This window comes from Varroa destructor, unplaced genomic scaffold, assembly GCF_002443255.2.
Source record: "Varroa destructor unplaced genomic scaffold, Vdes_3.0 BEIS01000004.1, whole genome shotgun sequence".
Classification (NCBI taxonomy): Eukaryota; Metazoa; Arthropoda; class Arachnida; order Mesostigmata; family Varroidae; genus Varroa; species Varroa destructor.
The window spans coordinates 37,510,072-37,531,842 of record NW_019211457.1 but is presented as its reverse complement, the minus strand read 5'-3'; the positions used below and the strand labels follow the sequence as shown (position 1 = coordinate 37,531,842).

Sequence of the window (21,771 nt, the reverse complement as noted above, 5' to 3'; positions counted from 1 at the left end):
TATATGTAATAAAAAGCAGCAGCTTGCTTTGTTGCTTACCATATATTCGCCTGTCGCCTGATTCATATAGACATATTCCACGTTTTCCTGGCCCGCAAACATTTTTCTTGAATATTATATTACCCAGCCACTTGTAAGTTGTTTGCGACTGATCCTGCGCGTTTTGAGCAGTGCCACCCCATCCTGGAAAATACTCTGTAATTAACACTAGCGAAATCGAGTACAATTTGTTTGTTTAGCACAGGATACCTGTGCCTGAGTAGAATGTGTGCCAGGGCTCTTTCTATACTTCAAGTAAATTTATTAAAAATGAGAAGCAGTGATACGTCAAAATTTTAAGAAACGTCAATTAGTTACATTTGATTTTTTGCTTTAACATAAAATTACTAAGAAATTTTTAGTGTAATGGGAGACCAATAGACAAAATAAAATGAGAAGCCCATTGCTACACTGCATTAAAAACTTATTGGTGTTTGAGTAAAATAAGCTCTGTTCTGTTACTCAGTACTATTCAAATGCTAGCGGCAAAATATTGACCAAGCAAGCTTTCGATGTGTAGTTTTTCCCATCGTATTACAGTAGCTAATTCTTGCACTTGTTGTCATACCAATAGATAACCTAACAACGAATTAGCTAATTAGCAACATCTGCCAAGATACTCTTGACCCTGCCAAAGAAGACGTTGCGTTATTTTCGACGACCAAAGTTTGTCTTAGCATTTGCTAACCCCATTCATGTTAGGCTGAAAGCTTAGGCGTGATGGGTTTAAATATTCATTAACGTTTAGACATTTTTCGGTAATGGCATCAAGAATTTTTTCATAAAAATCTTCATTATCTAACCTATTACTATGTTTGTTTAGTTGTGTCACTTTTGCAAGAACTGGCCTCGTTTCTGTGAAAACTATATGCACTGTTAACATTTCACAAAATTCTTCAAGGATAACATGTGATTTTTTACGGTTATATACGGTTTAGTATAGTTGAAAATTTGACACTTTTACAGTATCGAATAAATTCTGGTAAGTACCGCTGCTTGTTCTGGAGGTTTGTTAAATAAAGATGATGTAAAATCGCTATTTTCATCGTTCATTTATATAATCATATCAATTGTGTAATATATGCTATTGCCACTTTGGCGGAGCTTGATCTAACGGACTCTGGCTTTCTCAGATCAAAATTTAATCGCTAAAGCCACTGGGCTGACGGTGGTTTTGCTTATGACCAGTTGTTAAACACCGTGATTGCTGAACCATGTGCTTGTTCAACACAGAACCCATATTGTTAATCTGTAATCAAGCAACATCGATCGACCACTTGAGTGATCTTTATTTGTTTATCTAAATACGGTGTCCCTCGAAATATTGCTGCGTCCTTCACCTAATTATATAGTTCCATAATACAATGGTAAATTAAGAGTTGTCTGAGCAGCTCCGCCATTTTTAGTCAGCGGTTTCAGCTCATAGCAAGCTATGCATTACACCAGGGCTATGCATGTTCGTAGACGAGGCCCATATTCGTTTGCCGAATAATTCAAGTGGGGCACATCAAAAACTGTATATACCCTGCTAAGTTAACCAGGAAAAGTTCAGACTTAACTTTAGGATAACTAAAATTTGGCGCCGTCCAACCGAAAGCGAAACCAAAACTACCAATTCCCGAACCACTAAAAGCGAAACCACTCGTTCGTTAAAACGAACGAACGAACGAACGGTAGCGGCTGCGGACACATTAGATCCCCAACAGGCGGCGAGTTTGTTGACCATAAAATAACACTACATTGGTCTCTTCAAGTTTGTTAACTTACTTACCGTTCTACGAAGAGTTCATGGTTGTACCATTCTAAAACAAAAGACAACCGCTTTTGGTAAGCAGTATAATAAAGCCACGCAGACCAAACACGTTGTATTTCCAAGTGGATATACACATACAGTAAAATATATCGATTGACTGGCTGCCAACAGCTGATTACGGACAGATAAGCGAGTCAGGTATACCGATAATCAAAAATTTCTCAAAAATTGTATTTGTTCGCACTCACGGACACAGCGGCCTCTAAGTGCAGCTATTCGACATGGCGATGGGCAATACAACACGTGTCCAACGATGCGGGACTATCCATGTTTCAATGGCGCCAAATTCGATTTTAGTCATATGATCGTGATATGGTGATTCTTGTACGAATTGAATGCAAAGATAAAATAAAACTTGTTGCTCTCATGACTTATTGGTAAACGAGTTCGATAAAATCAAGTTTTTGTAAACACAGTAATTTGCTGGCGTATTTTTAATGCTAACACGTGTCAAGCGTAAAGTTACTGTGAGTTGCTGCTAAAATTTCCTGCGTTTTTCTCGCAAATGTGGTTTAGCGTAGTTTCGTAACGCCCATACGCGGTGCCAAGAAAACCCCGAATATCCGAGCTTTCTAGAAACGTCAAAATAGAGACACAAGAACTGTATGGTTATGAGGAATTTAATTATTAAGTTTTTATTGGTTATTTACATAAACTTTTACACTAACTCTAATTTAACCAACAAAAGAGGAGTAAGGCCTATTCAACCGCGATGGGCAAACTTTAGTATATTTTAGTAGCGACATCCTTAGTAATGATTTTAATAATTTATTAATAGTGTTTAACTCATTTTTGGATTTTAGAATGCGTCAAAAAAAAACATCGTCTTTGTTGCGTAAAATGGCCGTAGGAATATCCGCTGCAGTAGCGATATTGTTAAGGACATAGCTTGTCCAAAACAACCATAACAGATCATAGAGTAAGTACTTTGTGCGCGATATCTAACCTGATTCAAACTTTTATATATTTCAGCAGCTAAAATGGACTGCGGAGTGGATCCGCTCAAATGGGACCTCAAATGGATAAACGGAATTTGTTATCGGCTTCATCCTGAGGTGGATCTTCGCTCTAGAGAGCGAATAATACAACAGTATCCAGAGGAGGATGGTATAGTTCTATTGGATATATATATTTTTAACATACGTCATTAGCCTGAAATTCCGTAATTCATTTTGTAGACCACTATTTTTATTCGTGTTTAAACCCTTTTGTTTCAATATAGACATACTAACAGTTCAAAAAACTGAAGTGACAAACATATCTATATTTTGATGTATGCAAATATGTGTTGTACAGATGTAATATCAAAACTTTCAAGCTTTAAAATCAGAATTTTGCTTGATGCTTTTTATATACATATATAAGACGTCGAAGATTACGTTGAGGACAACGAACCGGGCTGCTCAGGATTCTCTGAGGAGGAAACCAACAATCAGGAGGCAAATATCTGCTTAAGATACCATGTTCCAGATCGCTACTTGGGCAGACTCTGTGGCCAGCAACATTCTCGTCGAAAGGAGATAGAAGCAGATACTGGAGCCTCAATACGAATACCCTCAAAGGGCTCTAATGACGACATTGGTTAGTTTCTATTCCGTCATTTGTTTTTGTTTAACTTTACAAATGCGCACCTTAACCCCGCAGTTTACTACGAGTGACAGGCACAGTCATAATAATATAACATCATAACGTTTATTTACCGTCGATGGTAGAGGTTCAGTTTTACGATTTGTATACAAATACGTAATATCAAAAGAAATGATATTTGGTTTCACAAGATCGATAATGATTTATTCATGTGTGACGACAATTACAACTTTTATAAGTTTAAACCTGTAAAAGCTTGCGATACCGGTGCTGAATCTACGAGTCTGAGCAGCTCGTCGGATTACTAGGTAAATAAATACTCTAAGAGCCCTATATGGGTGGACCTAGTACATGTGTAGTATCATATAAGTGATTCTGTTTCATCCCCGAATGTGTCATTATGATGCCTATAATGATGCAGTATCTTTCAATAGAAACAAATCAAGCTTTTTTCATAGAGTAGTGGTCGTTTTGTTGAACACATCGAGCTGACACCGCTCGTGCGGAGCTGTTCATATCGACTGAAAGTATCTATATCTAAGCCCGATAGCATTCTACATGCTAAGTAATCCTAATTGTCATCGAAGTGTTTTGTGGGACCATGTTATGAACTTGAAAGAGTAAAATATCTAGGTACTGTCTTATTATTATAGCGGAGGTACTATCGCTGACGTTTTGTCGAAGTAAGCTTACAGCAAGTCACTTGTTTACATTCCAGTCATCCTAGGCAACACGCACCAAAGTGTAGAAGAGTGTTTAGCACGCATTCAAGCCATCGTAAAACAAGCGAGACTACAGGATTGCTTCACGCATTTCATCTCGATCCCGCTTACGTTCGACGTCGTTAAGCGTAATCTACAAGAATTCCAGTGTATGGCAATGGCGGTAGGAACAACAAAATCAGATTTCTTTAAAAGCAAAGCCGATTCTCACCCAAACATGCTGGCGCTTTTATTTATGTGTATTGCTTAATTAGCTTAACCATTTGCCGCTAACGAACCATCTACTGCTAATGTCCTTCATTCTTGAACAATTTAAATCTATTTCTATGAGTTAGTCTTCAACTAGTCTGGTCACATGTATGTCTCAACAGTAGGACGATACTGAGCTTCGTCATTAAGAAAAATGGCTGTACCCGAATAACTATAGTGACATATATAAAATCAAAATAGTTTGAAACCGGTAGTATTCAAGAGTGTCGCATTCAATAAATAGCTATGTTTTAAGTCTATTATAGTTGTGGGTAGTTGAGCTGAAATGAACACGCGCAAGTAAAAGCATTACGCGTTTGCAGACATCGTCAACCCTTACGAAGGAGCTATTTGTTCGCCCGTGCAAACTTCATTTGACGATATGTTGCCTCAGCTTACAAGATAAAACTGAGGTCGCCCAAGCGTCGGAGATTTTGCTTGGATGTGAAGACCTGATAGCTGAACACGTGGGAAAAGAACCTATAGTCATTTGGGTAATAGATCTCTTATTTGTCTCTTACCATCGTATACAAGTTACTGTAATTATTTCTATTTAAAATTTATTCCGTTAGGTAATAAGCACGTTAAGAATGTGCTTCCTAAATATATAAAGTTCAAGATCATTTACAAGAGGCTGTGTCGAATAAAAAGCGATTCACTGTTCTCTGTAAAGGCCTTTAAATGTACGGAGGGGCGTTAATCTCATATGTCTTGCCGCTAATGAATTTTCTAAATAAATTAAGTCGTGGAGTGTGAAATGCGAGACAGTAAACTTTAACCAGTTTCTAATCGTAGTTCTTTTACGGTATTTGACTCGTTTCAACCAGGACGGTATATTTACGAATACTAAATTTTCTTCTTGGATGACACGTGGTGTTTCTGGAGTAGTCAACCGCTGTAGTTCCACAATGTGGCTGATATTCATAAACTATTTGATTTTGTGATTTTTCTTGGCTCCTTGCGGTTTGCCTTTTAAAAGCCTAAAGGAGTAAGCGATATCTGATTCCAAAATGTATAAGCGTATATCAAAAATAAGAAAAAAGTGCCAAAAAATGTCGCACGGTTTTTGGAAGGTTGATTTTTCTCACAAATCACTGTAAAGTATTGATGCATTTATTCACCTGTATACTTACTTTTTCGAGTTGTTCGACCAGTTCTTTCATTAAAAATTACTTCAGACGGTTAGTCCCTACAAGAAAATACAAGGTGTCTGTGTTTGGACTATTCTACATGTCTTTAGGTTTAGTGGGTAAATACGTTACCATTACACCCTCGCGGAGATACTAAACACTGAATTACAAATACGTCGTTTTTGATCAAGTACTTAAAGCTGATATCTGAAAGTGTAAACTGCGCCTATGAAAACTCATTTTGAGTCCGTTTTAATATACTGATGAAGATGGTTGGCTACAGCATGCATTTTCTCTCTAATTGTGTTAATTCTTATTTGGTTTCCTAGATTCGTGGCTTAGAAATAATGAACGATGATCCAGATATGGTGGACGTACTGTACGCGAAGATAGTAGAAAAGGAACGAAACGATGCCGGAAGGTTAGCAGCACTAAATGGTGTAAATTAGTAATAATTACTAGCTCTTACTATTGTGAATGACGGTAGCTTTCGCTCGATAGGCAGGTTCAGCAGCCTGAACATAACACTAGTCTACTAAGTCCTCTACTCAAAGCTTCATTCAAAGCAACTAAACTCAAGTAGAATAACTTTTTTACTCGCCTACTTTGGCAGCAAAAGTATTAGGCAGGGCTTATTAAAATGGAGAACAAAATTAGTAATAGATAAAAAAAAAAAGTTAAAAAATGCCAATTGGAAAAATCTGTGATTATGCCGTCTGTTAAGAATTATCATAGTTAGGGCATATTTACAGGTCCTACCTACGAAACTGGCTTGTGTATGCAGTAGACCACATCGCGAATACCTCTTATTATCCAGTTCAGTAAATTTTTTTTATTAGTGTCAGGTAGATCTATGACGTAGTATTATCTGGTAGAAATATATTCTTGTAAGAATTCTGAGAAGATCAGAAACAACGTATTTTTTGGATGATTAAAATTTTAAACTTAATAGTAAGATGACGTAGGGTCCTCGAGAGGCGTTGTACATATCAGACTGTTCTCCGAATCTCATAGATATACATATCTTATTTAGTTCACGAAATTTTTATTGGCACCTATCTTATGCTGGATGCTATGCACTGCGCGTCTGCTTGCAGCATGGCAGGTTGAGACGTTTAGTACTCCAAATTCGTCGAACCCTACATCCTCCCCCCCCCCCCCACAAATCTGTCCTCGCGAGACGTTCGTTAAACGTAGGGATAGACAGTAAGTCGAAACGTCGTCCCAAGGTGTTACTGTAACGGGTATAAGTTAGCCGATTTCGTGCCGTGCGGTGGAGTCGAAGAGAGGCAGCGTTGAGGCGATAGGGAGTGCGTTTTGAAAAATAATCCCCGCTGTCTTTAAGAAATCTTATCATCACCATCGTTGTCGAACTCACAGTAAAGCCGAGCTCTACTGAGATTACATGCATTCTAGCTAAAGCTTGCTGGAAAGGGCTACGTCCATAGGTAATCGGGTCGTTAGAGTACAAGATCATCTTCATAATATTTCTGTGCCCCCGGACTCCGTCAGAAACGTCGAAAACAGTAGATGGCTGAAGTTATTACCCTGCGCGAGACCTATGGTCCGAGAGTAGTATGAGCTCTGCCGCTCCATCGTCGATTTTTTTTCTCGTTTTTCTGAAGAATAGCTATTGTAGGCTTTATCCACTGGATTCATTCCGAGGTACAACTTTGCAAGAAGCCGGCACTCGTTTTGGACCCTCCAGGCGACACGGTTCGTTCAATCATAGGAGTGGATACGTATAGTCGTTATTCTGCGTTGGTGTATGGCTATATGCGATAACCGTATGGTAGCTATACGAGCACAAATGCACGATTAAAGACTACAATAGGTCTATGTATATTTCGTGGAACAGATGCTCGTTTTATCCATTTGTAGCGTTTACAATGATTTGCCGTACGTAAAGCCACGGTCATCGCTTGCGGGATCTGACCGCAGGAATTATAAGTGGTTACTAATAGCCTATCGATAATGAGATTGTTTCTCACCTGCCTATAGCGCATAGGAGTTTTATTTTGAACTGCGGTTGCCGCATGCAAGACCGCCTGAATGGATAAACAGGTACCTGCAGTTTCTCATGGTGCTCAGAATCTCAATTTAGACAAATTTGTGTAATATAGTTTAGTCGTTTGTTTCGAACGAGCAATTGCCTTCTGTTGGCCACATATATCTCAAATACGTACAATTAGAGCTCATCACATCGGATCATGTTCAATAAACGCTTCCGGGCTAATATGGAAAATTTGGAACTGGAACTTCTGTGAGATCGATTTCAGATTGCAAGATTTGTGCGATGCGATCGTAACGCGTCTTCGTCAATCTTCTCTAATGGCAGATAATTTAGCAATAGATAGAGATCATCTGAAATTGCATATGACAGTAGTGAACTCGAAGTTTGCAAAGGAGCCCCATGCTGTCGTAGACTCCAGCCACAAAAGTCGCCGAGGATCCTGTGAGAATGTTAAAGCATTTAGCGCCAAAAAAATTCTAGAGGTATGAAATTGTCAGTGTTCAATCAAATTTTCATTTATCTATCCAGATAATATATTTTGAAGCTTAGCGTCAAATAGTTATAGCGGTTACTGCCTTTATCGACGGAAGCGCTTATTGTAGTCGTTCGGACTCTGTTGTATAGAATATTCGAAACGCTAGCTTGATAGGCTACTTAAACAATTGTTTATTTAAATATGTAAATAATTAAATAGGAAGTGTGCTTCATTGACAGATTCTCGGTGACCAAGATTTCGGTGAAGTGCAGCTGAACGAGATGCAATTAAACGTCGTGTCACAGGTAGAACCAAGCACAGGCTACTATCGAAATGTAGCCAAACTCGGTCTGCACACAAATTGTCAATGCTGAAACTCACTGACTGAAAAATATCCACCAATAAATTATTATCCGAAGACCAATTTAGACTTTTTTTTCTTTTGATTAATACACTTTTCTACTAACACCATAACGTTGTCGCCCGGGGGACTTCTCTGGTACGTGGGAAAAAACTGTGACAAGTGATCATTGCACCTCTCTATTGAAATTAGTAAGGGTACTCTGCATAGATAGTCGGATGGTACGAAATCCGGCGTACACGACAGATGCATTAAAAGTTCCCTCACTTTTTTCTGCCAGCCACATATGTATGTGGTATGGCATTGTCATGGTGGAAGTAAAACGACGCCTTTTCTATTTACAAATTCCGGTCGATTCAAATTTTTCAATGAGCTCTTGTTTGTTGTTGATAGTATCAGTCTTTAGTCAATCGCACTGTAAGGCGGCACCACCTCATTATGCGCGATTTTTTTCCAGTTTCATCGTTCAACGTCGCCTTATCTATCGTTGTTCTGGGCCTTGCCGTAGAGTGTGGAGCACGTCTTTTGATTTCCTGTTCTTTGCAAGCCGTTGTTGTACGTAACCCATTTTTTCACAATCTGTGATCAACTGCGTCATAGAGGGCTCGATTTCGGTGGGGTTTTTTTAAGTCAAATCTTTCGCGCCAATTCGTGTGGCACCTAAATATCGAGCTTTCTTTGTAACCAGCTTTCTTCAAATCGTGGTAAATGTTCGGTTGGTTCGTAGCATCATGGATATTCACGAGTTGCGACATGACTATTTTTGAGTCATTTCTTTCGACACCCTTCTCTCGGTCATAAACGACACACACACACTTACGGTTATAACCAGAATATGTGCATTTGTCCTAATAAAATTGTAAATATAGAGAATTTTTGAAGTCTTAAGCCTAAATAAAAGCGTCTCACATGGACTACTGCCAGATCCCGATTTGCAAGTGACGCCCAAGCCGGTTCGACGCGACTCATATCAGCTGAGATATATAACTAGAAAACGATCAATACGTTTTCGACAACACAATATTATGATTAGAGAAATACTTACTGTTGTTGATGCAGTTTGTTCCATTTCGCACAGATAACCTATGGTACCTACGCTAGCAATCGGAGATGAATCAGTTTTAGCGAGACACTATTCTATCAATCGAGGATTTATCAAGCAGACAGGGGCAATCTCCTAGTGGTACGACACTATTTTATGTTATTACGATCATTTTTGGTCCGTCATTTTCCCCTTGCTGCTCATGCCCTATCGATGAATGAATAACGGATACATTTAGTTAATAACAACAACAACGACATGATAAAAATGAAGATTTTTTTTTGCATAATATTAAATCATTGCTACAATTATAAATCTTCTGATTACGAATAAACAAAACTATAATAATGGTCGATTGGTGGAATTGTTAGGGAGATGCTGATCGTGCCTCCAGATTAGGTTAATGGGATTTTTATATATGACAATAGACAGACCATTACCAATGCCGTCATCACCATCAGTTCGTCGCCGACACTCAGTTTCATTGTGGGTCTTTTGTTGCATGCGATTTAGTGAGCTGACGGAGCGTAATGGAACAGTTCCTCATGTGGTACGTTCACTTTCATTTATTCGGCGGCGAAGTTTATCATTCACATCTTCACATAACCATCATTCTTCATCATATCATTATAATTATTGTTGTTGTATAATTACCATCAATGTCATCATCATCATCATCATTGTGTTGCCATCATTAACAATCATACGTTGATATCACTCGTATCCACCCGTTCAAATTCATTGCAAAAAATCAGCCATGATTATTTTTATGCGTGATTACTCGATCATGTTGTTGTAGACTAGATTATTGTTGTTATATATATATATGTATATATGTATATATATATATATATATATATATATGTATATATGTATATATATGTATATATGTATATATATATATATATATATATATATATATGTGTTCCGTTTCCATCAATTTCGCTCATTGTCGTTCGTTACTAATATGCATATATCTATGGTTTAATGCTGTCACAATTAGTATATCATATGATAATAATCACTATGATCCACACCTTGTGTTCCATTGATCCGTATTGTTTAGTGAAATGTTCTTCATTGTAGGGAAGAGTAGTTACAGATACGAAAGAGAACAGTCATGTAGTTTGGTGGATACAGCCGGCAGAAGCAATTGCTGTCAATGACCGATCAGTGGCAGTATCAATGATAGATGGGAGCCGTAAAAACAAGCCTGCTTGTATCGTAATAGATGACTTAACGGGTTATCGTTCTACTAGTCAGCTAGTACCATCTTACCGTTGCTGTACCACATTATTGCTACAAAAAAGCATCGTTACACAAAAATGACGATTCACTGTCGAAATGTCAAAAAGACGGACGACAAAATAGGGAGCAGGTCAAGTGGCATTTTTTTTTTTTTAGAAAATTCGTATTTTGATTCAACAGTCGCTCCATATTCCGTTCATTTAAATTGCAGCTCATTTGGTAGTCACGTCACTTCTACGGATCTTGTCTCACCTTTTCATCTTGTCTATCACTATTTTACACACAAACGTTCCAAATGGATAAAATCATTCGGCACGCCTTACCCCGTTATAGTCGTAATCACCTGTCTTTCTTATCGTTTCTTCTTCACTTACATTTCTTCTAGACGTTCTGAAATTGTATGCTTCATAGTGATGTCATTTTGAGACGGGAAGATTTGATATCCGTCAATAAATAAATATGCTCAAGCCCATCATTTCGAATGAGTTCGTGTCTGTTGAACTTCCTAGAAGGAACCACCCTTAGCAACTCGATGAGTGACAGTGTCGGACGCGCTTGCAACCAATATCCGCAGAGACAATTCACTCTATCTACGCCGGATGCCTCATCAAGGGCAAGTAAAACCAGTGTCATATTATGCAGTCGAGTCGAATCAACATGTCGGCTTACAGGTGTATAATTGCACTGAAGCTCACATAAGAGTAATATTGTCGGAAAGATGGGTCCCTTCGCGATCGTTCTCGAAGCAGTACTATATATCAGAAATGAAGAACGTAATGAGTAAATACTCTGTCAAAGGGCTTGGCAGATACTTTGCGACCGTTACGCTGAAAAAGCTGAAGTTGTTCAACATTTTTACCTTTACTACTATTATTATTATTATGATTAAATGGTGCTTGTTGTTGTTAAGTAGGAAGGGGGGAGAGAGGGCTGGCGTATGAACGGGGGCAGTGTTTCGCAGCGGCCAGTTGTATCCACATCACATTAAATCTTCTTGTTTGTATTATTGATGATTACACTAGCAGTTCGATTATTGATCATCATACAAATAGTAAATATAATAACAGTAGTGATCTGATGCTGATTCCTTTTTTCTCGCATTATTATCGTGTTGCAATATATTGTCATCGATATAATTATTACTATTGTTATTATTACTATCATCATAATCATTCGAACCTGCGACAGTTATCGTCGAGTGGGGGCAGTGTGTTGTTGTTTGGGGCCTCCGCCTCCCTTCCGGTCTTACTACATACACTCGCGCCTTTTCTAGATGCCCTTTATGCTTCATTTCGCATCCTCCCTACTTGTCTCTATTTATTTTTATTTTCCGGCTTGATATATTTTTTGCTGACATCGTGCCCGCCAACGACCGCATCGAGTCCGTGGCCTCCCTAGGGCCGCTCGCTGAGCTATGCATCGTATCGTAGCTAGCTGGTACGCGTACTACAACAGATATATTTCGGAACGGTTCTCATGCAGTTTGTTGTGCACGTCTGCTGCCACTCGATTGTTGGTAGTCATAGTCATAGTCGTAGTAGTACACGTAGCGTGGCAGTGTGTTATCATTGCCATTGATTACAGACATTATGAAACGTATTCATTCACAAATCTCAAGTAAACAGACGCTATTTCACGTATACGCACACGCATACAATCACAATCAATAGGTGCTGTCCTTGCTGAGGGAAGATGCCTATCAAAGATATGCGCTCCCCCCGTTCCCCGCCTCAGTACTAGTGTTTCCCCCCTACTACGACTTTTAAGTTTCACTTTTGAACTACGTTTGTTCCATTTTCCATCGTTGTTACATCGACGACGCATTTATTGAAGCTAGCTTACTCTGAAGTTATAAGATTCCGACGTTTGCGACGTCCGAAAGAGACGCAGACAGGTAAGTCTGCGCCGCTCAATCGATTGCTTTCGATCTTTCATAGGTCGCAGGTCGTTCGCCTTTTCTTTATTTTTACTAACAAAGCCGGTATTTTGCCCACTGTTAATATTAGGGTCGTAGAACTTGTGACAAACAGTACGAGTGTACTAGTACGCAAATTGACGTTTATACAGTTGGTTCCGCGTTACTATCTTTGGTTACTTGTTAATGATGCATTACATTGATGAACGCCATATACGGTTTCTTATCTGACGAATCTTGTCTATGTTTCTGGCTTATAGCACACTTATGGCGGACGTTCAGACTTTGAGCAGTCAGTATGACCGTTCCGATTATTAAGCTAATGCCTTAAGCCCTTCAAGGATCCACTTCAAGAGATGCAGTCGTTCGACGCATTCACCTTTGCAACTCTTTCGTCCATCGAACTATGATCATTTTTCAACACATCTATAATAATCAGCGTTTCAGAATGGTTTCTTTTCGTGCGTTCAACATAATGATAACATAATTGACGCGCTTTCTTCCTTATCGTCTTTCGTGCAATATTCGTCAATATATGTGTATTAGGCTTTAATGTACTATAGGGAATCATATAAAAGATTGTCGCCCTACACTTCAAACTATCGCGTTAGTATTGTTTGAATTCTATCCTTCAATTATGTTTACTCAGACGACCTTCTGTATCACCACAAACCGACATAATACACACGCTTCACTCCCACCTTCCATTTCTTGTGTGCGCCTCATGGGACGCACGTAGTGAAATCTAGTATATAATAAAAGATATATCTAGAAGTGTTTGCTCCAGAGTAAGTGGCCGGGATTTCAAGGGTTTCTTATATATACTTCTTTTATTTGATTCCTTTTTGCTCCACTCTCCTTCTGTAGGTTTTTCTGTCTTTCCGCGTTCGACGATACGCGTTTCATGGCAACGCTTGACACTTATTGACCAGTCACGTTAATTCGTGCTGTCCTAGCCGTTGTTTTGCGTGTCATGTACTGCCCTTCGTGTGTTACGTTTTTATATTACGTTGTAGACGGTTTCGTGCTGCTTCGGATCATTGGCCGACCACTTAAAACTCAGTATAAAACTGGCTTTTTCTCATTGACGTTCGCCATAATTATAACCATAATAATCAGGCGTGCCTTAATTGAAGGGAAGGCTAAGGCTGGAGTTCTCAATCTGCATAATTGTTATCGCCGTCTCAGTTTTGTTGCTGGACTAGTTAGTATGATTTCTATTAGTATTATACTCTGCTGTTGTTGTATCTATCTGCTTATTCAGTATCGTCTGGAGTCGGTCGTTTTTTTTTCGCTTTTTCGTCCTATGCAAAATGTATGTATGTATGTATGTATGTACCGATACGTATTACTAGAAGCTGTTTCCTGAAGAAATGTCGGCGGCCAGTGTCTACTGTAACTACATTCTCGTCTTGAGGAGTTTGTCGTATCCCGAACTGGTGACGCAGAAGGGAAATGCGGTGTCGCATGTGTAGTTAGTCGGAGCAACGTATGAATAACGTGGCGTGGCAGATCTTAAGGAGGAAAGGTCGCAGCCTGCCTGACTGCTGCAGCGCCTTTATTATCGTGGGCGCGCCTCCGCCTCTTGGCTAGTGGCACACGTCGAGTGACGTGAGCGTTAATGGGGGTGGTCGTTCTCGTGGCAGCGACGATAAATGTTGTTAGTAGTATGTAACCAGAACAACAAACAACCAATAGAACAGTCGTGACTGGTCCAGCTTAACGAAGTGTTTTACCGATAGACTTTGGGCCCTGACTTGGGTTGCCGAACCAGACCAGTTTTCTTCACTCAGCATACTTGGCTGACAGATTCACTGGGCAAGAGCCTCTGCGTGCACCCGGAGTAGTGCCTAGTGGCACTTCCGGAATGGCCACTTGTGCCACCTGTTTATTGAGCAGCTGGGCAGCACAACCTGCCATCAAATGCACGTCGACCGGTAAGGAACCGCGTCGGACATCGCCACTTTGTCGACGTGACGATGCGTTCGAGTTGGACGAACTCGACGAGCTGGATACCAATGCCAACACAATGGGCGCCGATGAACGACGATTTAACATTCGTTGAGGTGGAGGCGATGCCGGCTCTTCAACGACTTCTGATAAACGATGTGACCATGCTGTCGGTGCTAAGTCCTCTTCGCAATGCAGTCCTGCAATATAATCATATACTGAGACCGTACAAAAATAAGACAAAGGTCTCTTTTCCTCAAACCTTCTATATCGATTAGTGAACTTCAATCGACTATCGAACAATATCTATAGATATGGCCATTGGTGCGTATATGTGTGTTTTAATGCTGATAGCTATGCGTGCGATAAAATAGCTGTAAAACAAGACAGGATCCTTTTGCAGGTGTTTTTGAAAAGCAAAGAGAAGAAAGGAAAGCGTTGCTCGTATTGGAAGCATCGTAGATAAATATGCAATAGACAGGCGCCTGCAAATACTATCATTAGGGTTATTGCAAAAAAAAACATGGCGTGGCATCTGGGCAAAAAATACGAACACTTAAAGCTTGATTGCACTTCATTTTTAATCCAACGCAAATGTCTATTCTGAGTGCCTTTAAGCTTCGAGTTTTTACGTTCGACATTGCTGTTAGACAATTCTATGAGACAACTGGCTCCCACCACGAAACGAACTGTCTCTGTCTCTCTATGCCCAGATCGGAAGCTAGACCGCGGCATGTCCCTAAGAATAGCAGGCAAATACCATGGGGATCTGTTCGAAGTGTCTAAATAAATTATATAACTTTAGATGCGATACCAACCATCAGAACAGAGTCGATCGCTGGAATCCTCCTCATTTAGTGGAGGTGTACCACAATGTACCCCATCACTGCAGCACGAGCTGGCATCACTACTGTATGAATGGCCCCGCTCTCCACGTTCACCGCGTTCCCGTTCTCCGCCATCTGGGACATCGAGGAAAAGATTAGGTGCCTCTTCACTTCTGCGGAGAACCTTGCTGAGCTCGTCCTCATCATCCAGGAAGCTTTCGGATCGCCGCCTATAGAAGTAAGAACATCACATACTAAATATCTGACTTGTATGAAGCATGTATATATATATATAGAATAGCGCTGGCGTCATTATCACTACTGCAAATATGTATAATATTGTATGGCATATAATATAATACGGCCATCAGCAGCGTTTGTTTTTTTCCAAGATATGTTATTTCGTCGATTTTGGCGGCTCGGTGACGATGTGTGATGAAATATATAAACGAGATATTGTTATTAATGCATGCATGGGTGTGTGTGTGTGTATGTGTGCGTGTCTTTTTTGTATCTGAGTTTGCGCCACATCCTCGCAAGCGATCACTGCGGTTTGATGACCGCACATTATTCGAGGTTGAGCTCCTATCGTCTGTGAGTCTACCTGGCAGTAGTATATATCTTTTACACGTAGTTACGGAGACACGGTAAGCACCAGGCTCTGCGTGACGTCTTTCGTCGCTACCGGCGGATGTGGGATTTAACATTTGTCAGTAGTCCTGATGGCGTTTATATGTGCTCGTAACCGACGAAAGGAAGCGTCTCATTGTCTCACTGCTAGCTCTATTGCTGGGACTAGAAAGCAACTACTACTTAAAGACCACAAGAATTCAAGTAGGCTATGACACAATGTTTGATACAATTAATTCCTTTTACCAACGCTCATGGTAAAACATCTAACGAATACCAAGTATTCAACATAACAGAGTTAAACAGCATATATTAGGCGTAAAACAAGTCCAGCTTCGTAATTTTTCTAGAAACATCCGTAGCGTGGCGCTCGCAGAGAAAATCCACACTTATATAGATGTAGTACTATCAAATTCATGCAGATAAAAACTATTTGTAATTATTAACAGTAAATAGCAAATATATATATATATATATATATATATCTGCCGAGAGAGAGAGAGAGATTATAACGTACCTTGTAGGGTCAGCTAAGTGGTGGCGATGCATTGATCGCAGCTTGTCGTCATCTTGGCTCTCTCGTTCGTCGCCGCGGACATCGGACAATGCATCCGGCCCATGACAACCTAAAGCAGCCAACTGATCACTTAATGTCCTGGGCTGTCCGGGATAACGTTGGTCTGGTAGGAAGCGAGAGCCAGATGCCGACGCCGAGGAGCAGGAGTATCCGGAATAACCTGCCTGGCCGAGGGCAGAGTCAGAGCCCCTTCGGCCCTGCGGACTGGTTACAACAGACCAGCGATGTGAAGGATGCCTGTTGGGCAGACTCTGCCTTCGACGTCGGAGGATCAGAGGCTTGGGCAGGTACTTTGACAGCTGTAGGGGCATCGAATGTCGACGACCCCACGTACCTAAAATATCAGACGAATAGCATTAGCATAAATGCATAAAAGGCACTATTCGCAGCTTTTATTGTTTGCATGCACTGAAGAGTCGAACATTTTGTAACGGTTTCATTTATGCATAAAAACTTGATAGACAAGAAGATGAGTAAAACGGTGTTTTTTTTCCTGTAAAATATACCAAAACAATGGTTACTAGCAGCTTGTTACTACGAACGATAGAATGTATCATGTGATGAATTCGTAGATTAGAGTTTTACCGGCGGAAAACGAAGTCGCCTCGAGAAGGGAGACGTCGATGGACGTCTTATTGAGGGAGCAGAGCGAATCGTCATCTTGATCGTGGTCTGCATCTTCCTCCCCTAGGACCGAAAGGTCTTCCTCCGATGACGCAAGCGGCGCGTTGATGTCAGTTTCAAGAGAGCCTTTTTGAGTCGCCCTCTGGATGCGTTTCTCCCACTGCGTGTAGTTGAGCTTCAGATGGAGCAACAGCTCCTGGGAGAGATCCGTTTTGAGGAACTCATGCCAGAGGACGAAGAGCGGATAAGCGACAAACTTGAAAAAGTCCACCTGAATTTTCGGAATAATCGTCTTATGGCGATCGCAAATCGGGGTGACAGGAATCCGTAGACGACGCTCGTAGTCGCCTTGCCGATAAAACTCCTTGCACACTTGAATACTCCACTGCAAGCTTGTATCCCAAGGACGGCAGGGGTTGCACAGATCTGCACATTTGAGCGCAATTTGGAGAATAAAGTGCCGAATCTCATAATCCGTCATGTCCAATGACTCACTCTCCATGTAGCGCTGCAATGTACACCAAATTAGCATGAACGTTACTTACAAACTAAATGTAGTAGCACTACACCTTACATAAAACGAACGCATCCGTATTCGAACGAAGTTGCGAATGACACCAGCTGAGTGTAACATACATTTTTTTTCTTAAAATATATATTCTAACTATTCTGGCTATAGAGACCGCTGCCATATCACCTAAATGACGTGGGTTGTCATTTAGCTGAATGATATAAAGGTGGTCAGAGATGGTCAATTCACCTGAAACCTTAGTATGAACTCCTGCTGCCTAGTGATGTCGGTGGCTAAGATGAGGCTCTTGATGGCCGTCTGAACCTTCTTCCAGCTGTCGTCGTCGAGCTGGCTAAGACAGCCCGACTCCTGGAGGCAGGCGATGGCACACCGCCAGTGGTGGTTTTCTAAAACACTACTTTTATTGTACAACGCAGCTAGGTGGTTCTTGGTTTCGATGAGAAACTGTTGATTTACTCCAGGGTGGTCCAGGTCATGGGTGACTGCCGCCAGAAGGGCGGATAGGATCTGCACACAACGTGCAAATAGGTATTTTAATCGAACATTTCGATCGACATATTATTTAAATGACTATAAAATGCAAGTAATGTTTACTTCAACATTATAGATGCATTCTAAGTTGGTATAGCTTGTAACTATAATAACTTTTGCTTAAGATTACTACATTTTGCAGGCTATCCGATACGTTTGCTTCTAACCTCAATAGGTGTTAGATGTTGCAAGATAGCCCCCTCGCGGAGGAAGCAGTGCATGGCTTGCGTTACGTCGGCCGCGTGCACGGCGTTGTGGTACGGGTTGCTGACGTGGTAGCCCGCTTCAACGAGCCCCAGAAAGCGAAACAAGGCCAAAGGCTCAATGCGGAAGGTGCGCAGCAGATCGTATCCTGAGGGGCCCAACAGATGCACCATTAGGAACGGCAGTGAGTGTCCGCATGTCGCAGTGTCTAGTGTGAACGTATTGAACGCCCATCGGTCCACTGTATTCAATAGACACTGAAAATTGACCATCCGAATAGGAAGATTCATTAGACAGAGTTACCAACCGACCGCTCTCACTTGCCGCTTGCTATGTATGTGGCCTATTCTCCATTTACAGGTATACAATAGTGTATTTTGAAGACTTGCATTGACTTTATGGCAAAAATATGAGGGTTAATTATGACAAGGATTCGTTATGTGATTTTCGTCACTATGTGAGAAAACCTATTTAAAATGATGATAAAGGACGAATCGACTGGGAGTATTTAGTTTGCGACAGGACAGTTAGAACAGGACACATGGAATAAGCTGCACGACGAAATAATTAACGGACGGTAGCCGAAACGCCGCGCAGAAGTTGTCGTACGTGCACTGCTGGTAACACTTCGTGGTTATCACTTTAGAACTTATAAAGTGACCTCTAAGGATGGTGCTGGAGCAGACGGTCGACTATCATCGAAACGCGCACGAGATCCTATGACGTGCAAAGTAAAATTAGTGGCAGGGCATTGAAAGTCAACTGGATCTGATTTCCGTCGCCGAGTTAGAACGCATTTAGATAATCCATTTGTGACAGCTTTTTAACAATCGACAAAGTTCCTTCCTACAAAGGCAGAAGTGGCCGCCGCTAGAGAAAGCCTTTGGGAGAAGAAAGAGTTCGACTCACTTCGTCTATGATCACAACGATGGTGTGAACCCCCTAGGCTGCTTAGGAACTGATCAACAAGCTCACCTATGCTTTCAGGATCGAAATAGTGAATGCCACTTGGCCTGGTACGGTCGAAACAAACTAGTCGCGAAACAACAGCAGGACATAGTAAAAAAAACTGCGTCAGATACCTATATCAGAGGGTATTTACATTTATTTGTGTGCGTTACGTATATGGATTGTCTTTTTCGCACAATCATCTCCGCCCAACAAAACATGGTGCTTGTAATAGGGCTGTATAAGTACACACTTAGCACCGGCTCAGAAATTTTGCCAAACAAAATATTATCCCCAAAAAACTCTGTATCTCTCGTTTTATCTCGTTGGGACAGTCGCCTATGATCCATCGGAGAAAGCGATTTCCGACCATAACCAGTACCACTACGGCTGCTGCTACTTCTCCTTCTGATGTATTAACGCAATAGTAAAAATAAGTTATTGGTGATAAAACGTTAACAAACTAAATAGGGAATAATTACTGTGAATAGGACAATGGATACGTATGGACACGTCTATTAGCGGAAAATTTTTAATACGCATTGTCAGCGATACAGTAAAAATACCCTGGCGTTTCTGTTTCTCGCATATGTCGTGCTTGAACTTACATCGATTGCTTTTTTAACTTATCGCTGCGTTCTTAGAACAATAAATAATAGGAGAATTAGACCTGTAGTAAAATTATTAAATTCTTAAAAACTGACGATAATCTATATGGATATCATTTTAATAGCGAATACAAGCCATTAATCGTACAAAGCTGCTTTCTTGACAAAGCGGTGCCCCAATAAATATTTTTATTATTCTGACGACGTTGTTAGCTACACAAACGTTTACCTTAGACAAGGCCATAGTGCTTTCCGTTCCGAATCATAAGCCTATCGGTGCAGAAACGTAGTATCACATAACTGTTGAATTGTCCTATCTGTATACGGGCGCATAGTGTTTGGCTGGATGGCTTGGATGGAATGGCCGGAAATTTTCTTTTAGGTGTCAATTGTACGCCTTACTATAATTTTAATTTTTTTTTTCGTGTTCTTATTCAATTACAATTAGGACAACAACTATTATTATTATGCAGCGCTTAGTTAGTGCAGTTATTACATGGGTTCGCTACTCTTACCTTAGCGATTCCGTCGTACGAGTTGTCTAGGATGGACATAAGGTGAGCCCAGGGCTGCAAAACTGGTCGCGCTGACTTTTTGCGAAATAGCGTGAGAAACGGTGACGTAATTCGTTTGTTGCTTTTGGCCGTTTCTTCGAGCAGCTCCTCTTCTGACTTCTCAAATGGCCGCTTTCGCACAGGTGCTCTGTCGTCTTTCATGTTATCGTAAGCCGCGCTGTCAACGCCACCGGTGACGAGTCTATCCACGTCCTTAGAACCGCTGGCAACTCCTTTTTTTTGGACTAGGCCGCCGGGGTAGACTGTTGGCGATGTTGACAGTGTTGGCGTTGGAGCATCTGAAACCGCGCACGCAGCGCCGCCACGGGCACACATTAGAACAGGATGCATACACGTATAAAAAAGCACAGAATACTATATAGGTACCTTATATACGAGCTATACGATAGAAACCACTTTTTATATTAGCTATTGCATAATAGATGTTGAGTGGTAAGTAGGAACAGCAAACCGATAAAGTCTATACTATATATCTACATTGAAGCATGGAAAGAATACCCGTTTTGCATGTCAGCAATAGCTATTTGCTGTTTGCTTCTTCTGTGCGAGTTTGTTACACGGGTGCTAGGTGTTTATGGAACAAGTAAATGATAGGATAGCACTTTTGTTTCTCAGAATATTTTTTTTTGTGATGCTTTCCTCCTTCTTTTTCCGTCTCGTCCTTCTGGGACAGATCGAAGGCTAATTAGAATGCGAAAGAGGGGAACTGCTGCGCAGGGTGATGTTATACCGACTGAACCCCGACACACGAAGCACAGGATCGAAATGCTACTAAATAGAGCTGACGACCAGAGACAGTCAACGCGCACCGACACGACACGGACTACGAATGTAGTTCTCTCTGTGATAATGCTATGCTAGCTTACGGGCAGCTATGTTACAGTGCGGAGCTTCCTTTCTAGACAATGGAACCCGCTAATAGGCACATGCAAACAAATTGCCCGCTCGCAATAGCGGTGGCCGTAGTAACTCTAGGCAAAACGAATGAGAGCTATTGATAATGTGGAGGTGGGCGGAAGATCCGTTTTATACAGACCCACACAGACACACACACACACACACACACACACACACACACACACACACACACACACACACACACACACACACACACACACACACACACACACACACACACACACACACACACACACACACACACACACACAC

At 40.9% G+C, this 21,771-nt stretch overlaps 3 protein-coding genes across 24 annotated transcripts in view; 1 reads left to right on the top strand and 2 right to left on the bottom strand.

The window, feature by feature from the left end:
* Positions 1 to 2,050, bottom strand: part of LOC111248883 (uncharacterized) — a 6,369-nt gene extending 4,319 nt beyond the window's left edge. For 2 of the 5 annotated variants that reach the window (XM_022801950.2, XM_022801951.2), the window contains exons 1-2: positions 1,811 to 2,047; positions 40 to 183 (exon numbers count right to left, since the gene is read on the bottom strand). In XM_022801950.2, the coding sequence (XP_022657685.1) occupies positions 40 to 102 (63 nt within the window). In that variant the 5' untranslated portion in view covers positions 103 to 183; positions 1,811 to 2,047. Of the gene's footprint in view, positions 1 to 39; positions 184 to 1,598; positions 1,621 to 1,810 lie in introns of those variants that run through there. The other 3 variants (XM_086987499.1, XM_022801949.2, XM_086987498.1) reach the window with 3 other exon arrangements.
* Positions 1,680 to 8,453, top strand: LOC111248884 (activating signal cointegrator 1 complex subunit 1). 6 transcript variants are annotated; one of them, XM_022801955.2, is made up of 8 exons: positions 1,680 to 1,866; positions 2,828 to 2,959; positions 3,218 to 3,433; positions 4,158 to 4,324; positions 4,734 to 4,904; positions 5,870 to 5,961; positions 7,820 to 8,036; positions 8,269 to 8,453. In XM_022801955.2, the coding sequence occupies exons 2-8, from the start codon at positions 2,833 to 2,835 to the stop codon at positions 8,401 to 8,403; spliced, it is 1,125 nt and encodes a 374-aa protein (XP_022657690.1). In that variant the 5' UTR covers positions 1,680 to 1,866; positions 2,828 to 2,832; the 3' UTR covers positions 8,404 to 8,453. The 6 variants fall into 6 exon arrangements, with proteins under 6 accessions (XP_022657690.1, XP_022657688.1, XP_086843637.1 ...); XM_022801953.2 differs by having other exon boundaries at positions 2,825 to 2,959; XM_086987509.1 differs by lacking the exon at positions 1,680 to 1,866 and adding an exon at positions 2,177 to 2,319.
* Positions 8,454 to 9,691: 1,238 nt separating this feature from the next.
* LOC111250046 (uncharacterized) overlaps positions 9,692 to 21,771 on the bottom strand; it is a 107,978-nt gene continuing 95,898 nt past the window's right edge. For 12 of the 13 annotated variants that reach the window (XM_086987492.1, XM_086987493.1, XM_022804659.2 and 9 more), the window contains 7 exons: positions 20,542 to 20,879; positions 18,434 to 18,727; positions 17,964 to 18,242; positions 17,165 to 17,711; positions 16,520 to 16,913; positions 15,364 to 15,602; positions 9,692 to 14,745 (listed from right to left, as the gene is read on the bottom strand). In XM_086987492.1, coding sequence (XP_086843618.1) covers positions 14,381 to 14,745; positions 15,364 to 15,602; positions 16,520 to 16,913; positions 17,165 to 17,711; positions 17,964 to 18,242; positions 18,434 to 18,727; positions 20,542 to 20,879 — 2,456 coding nt within the window. In that variant the 3' untranslated portion in view covers positions 9,692 to 14,380. The remainder of the gene's footprint in view (positions 14,746 to 15,363; positions 15,603 to 16,519; positions 16,914 to 17,164; positions 17,712 to 17,963; positions 18,243 to 18,433; positions 18,728 to 20,541; positions 20,880 to 21,771) is intronic. The other variant, XM_086987497.1, reaches the window with a different exon arrangement.

What these genes read in the sequence shown, in the direction of transcription:
- LOC111248884 (XM_022801955.2), top strand. Translation starts at nt 2,833, where the DNA reads ATGGACTGCGGAGTGGATCCGCTCAAATGGGACCTCAAATGGATAAAC. An exon ending in GAACGAAACGATGCCGGAAG is followed by an intron (nt 5,962 to 7,819) that starts GTTAGCAGCACT and finishes GATCGATTTCAG; the next exon opens with ATTGCAAGATTTGTGCGATG. An exon ending in GCGCCAAAAAAATTCTAGAG is followed by an intron (nt 8,037 to 8,268) that starts GTATGAAATTGT and finishes CTTCATTGACAG; the next exon opens with ATTCTCGGTGACCAAGATTT.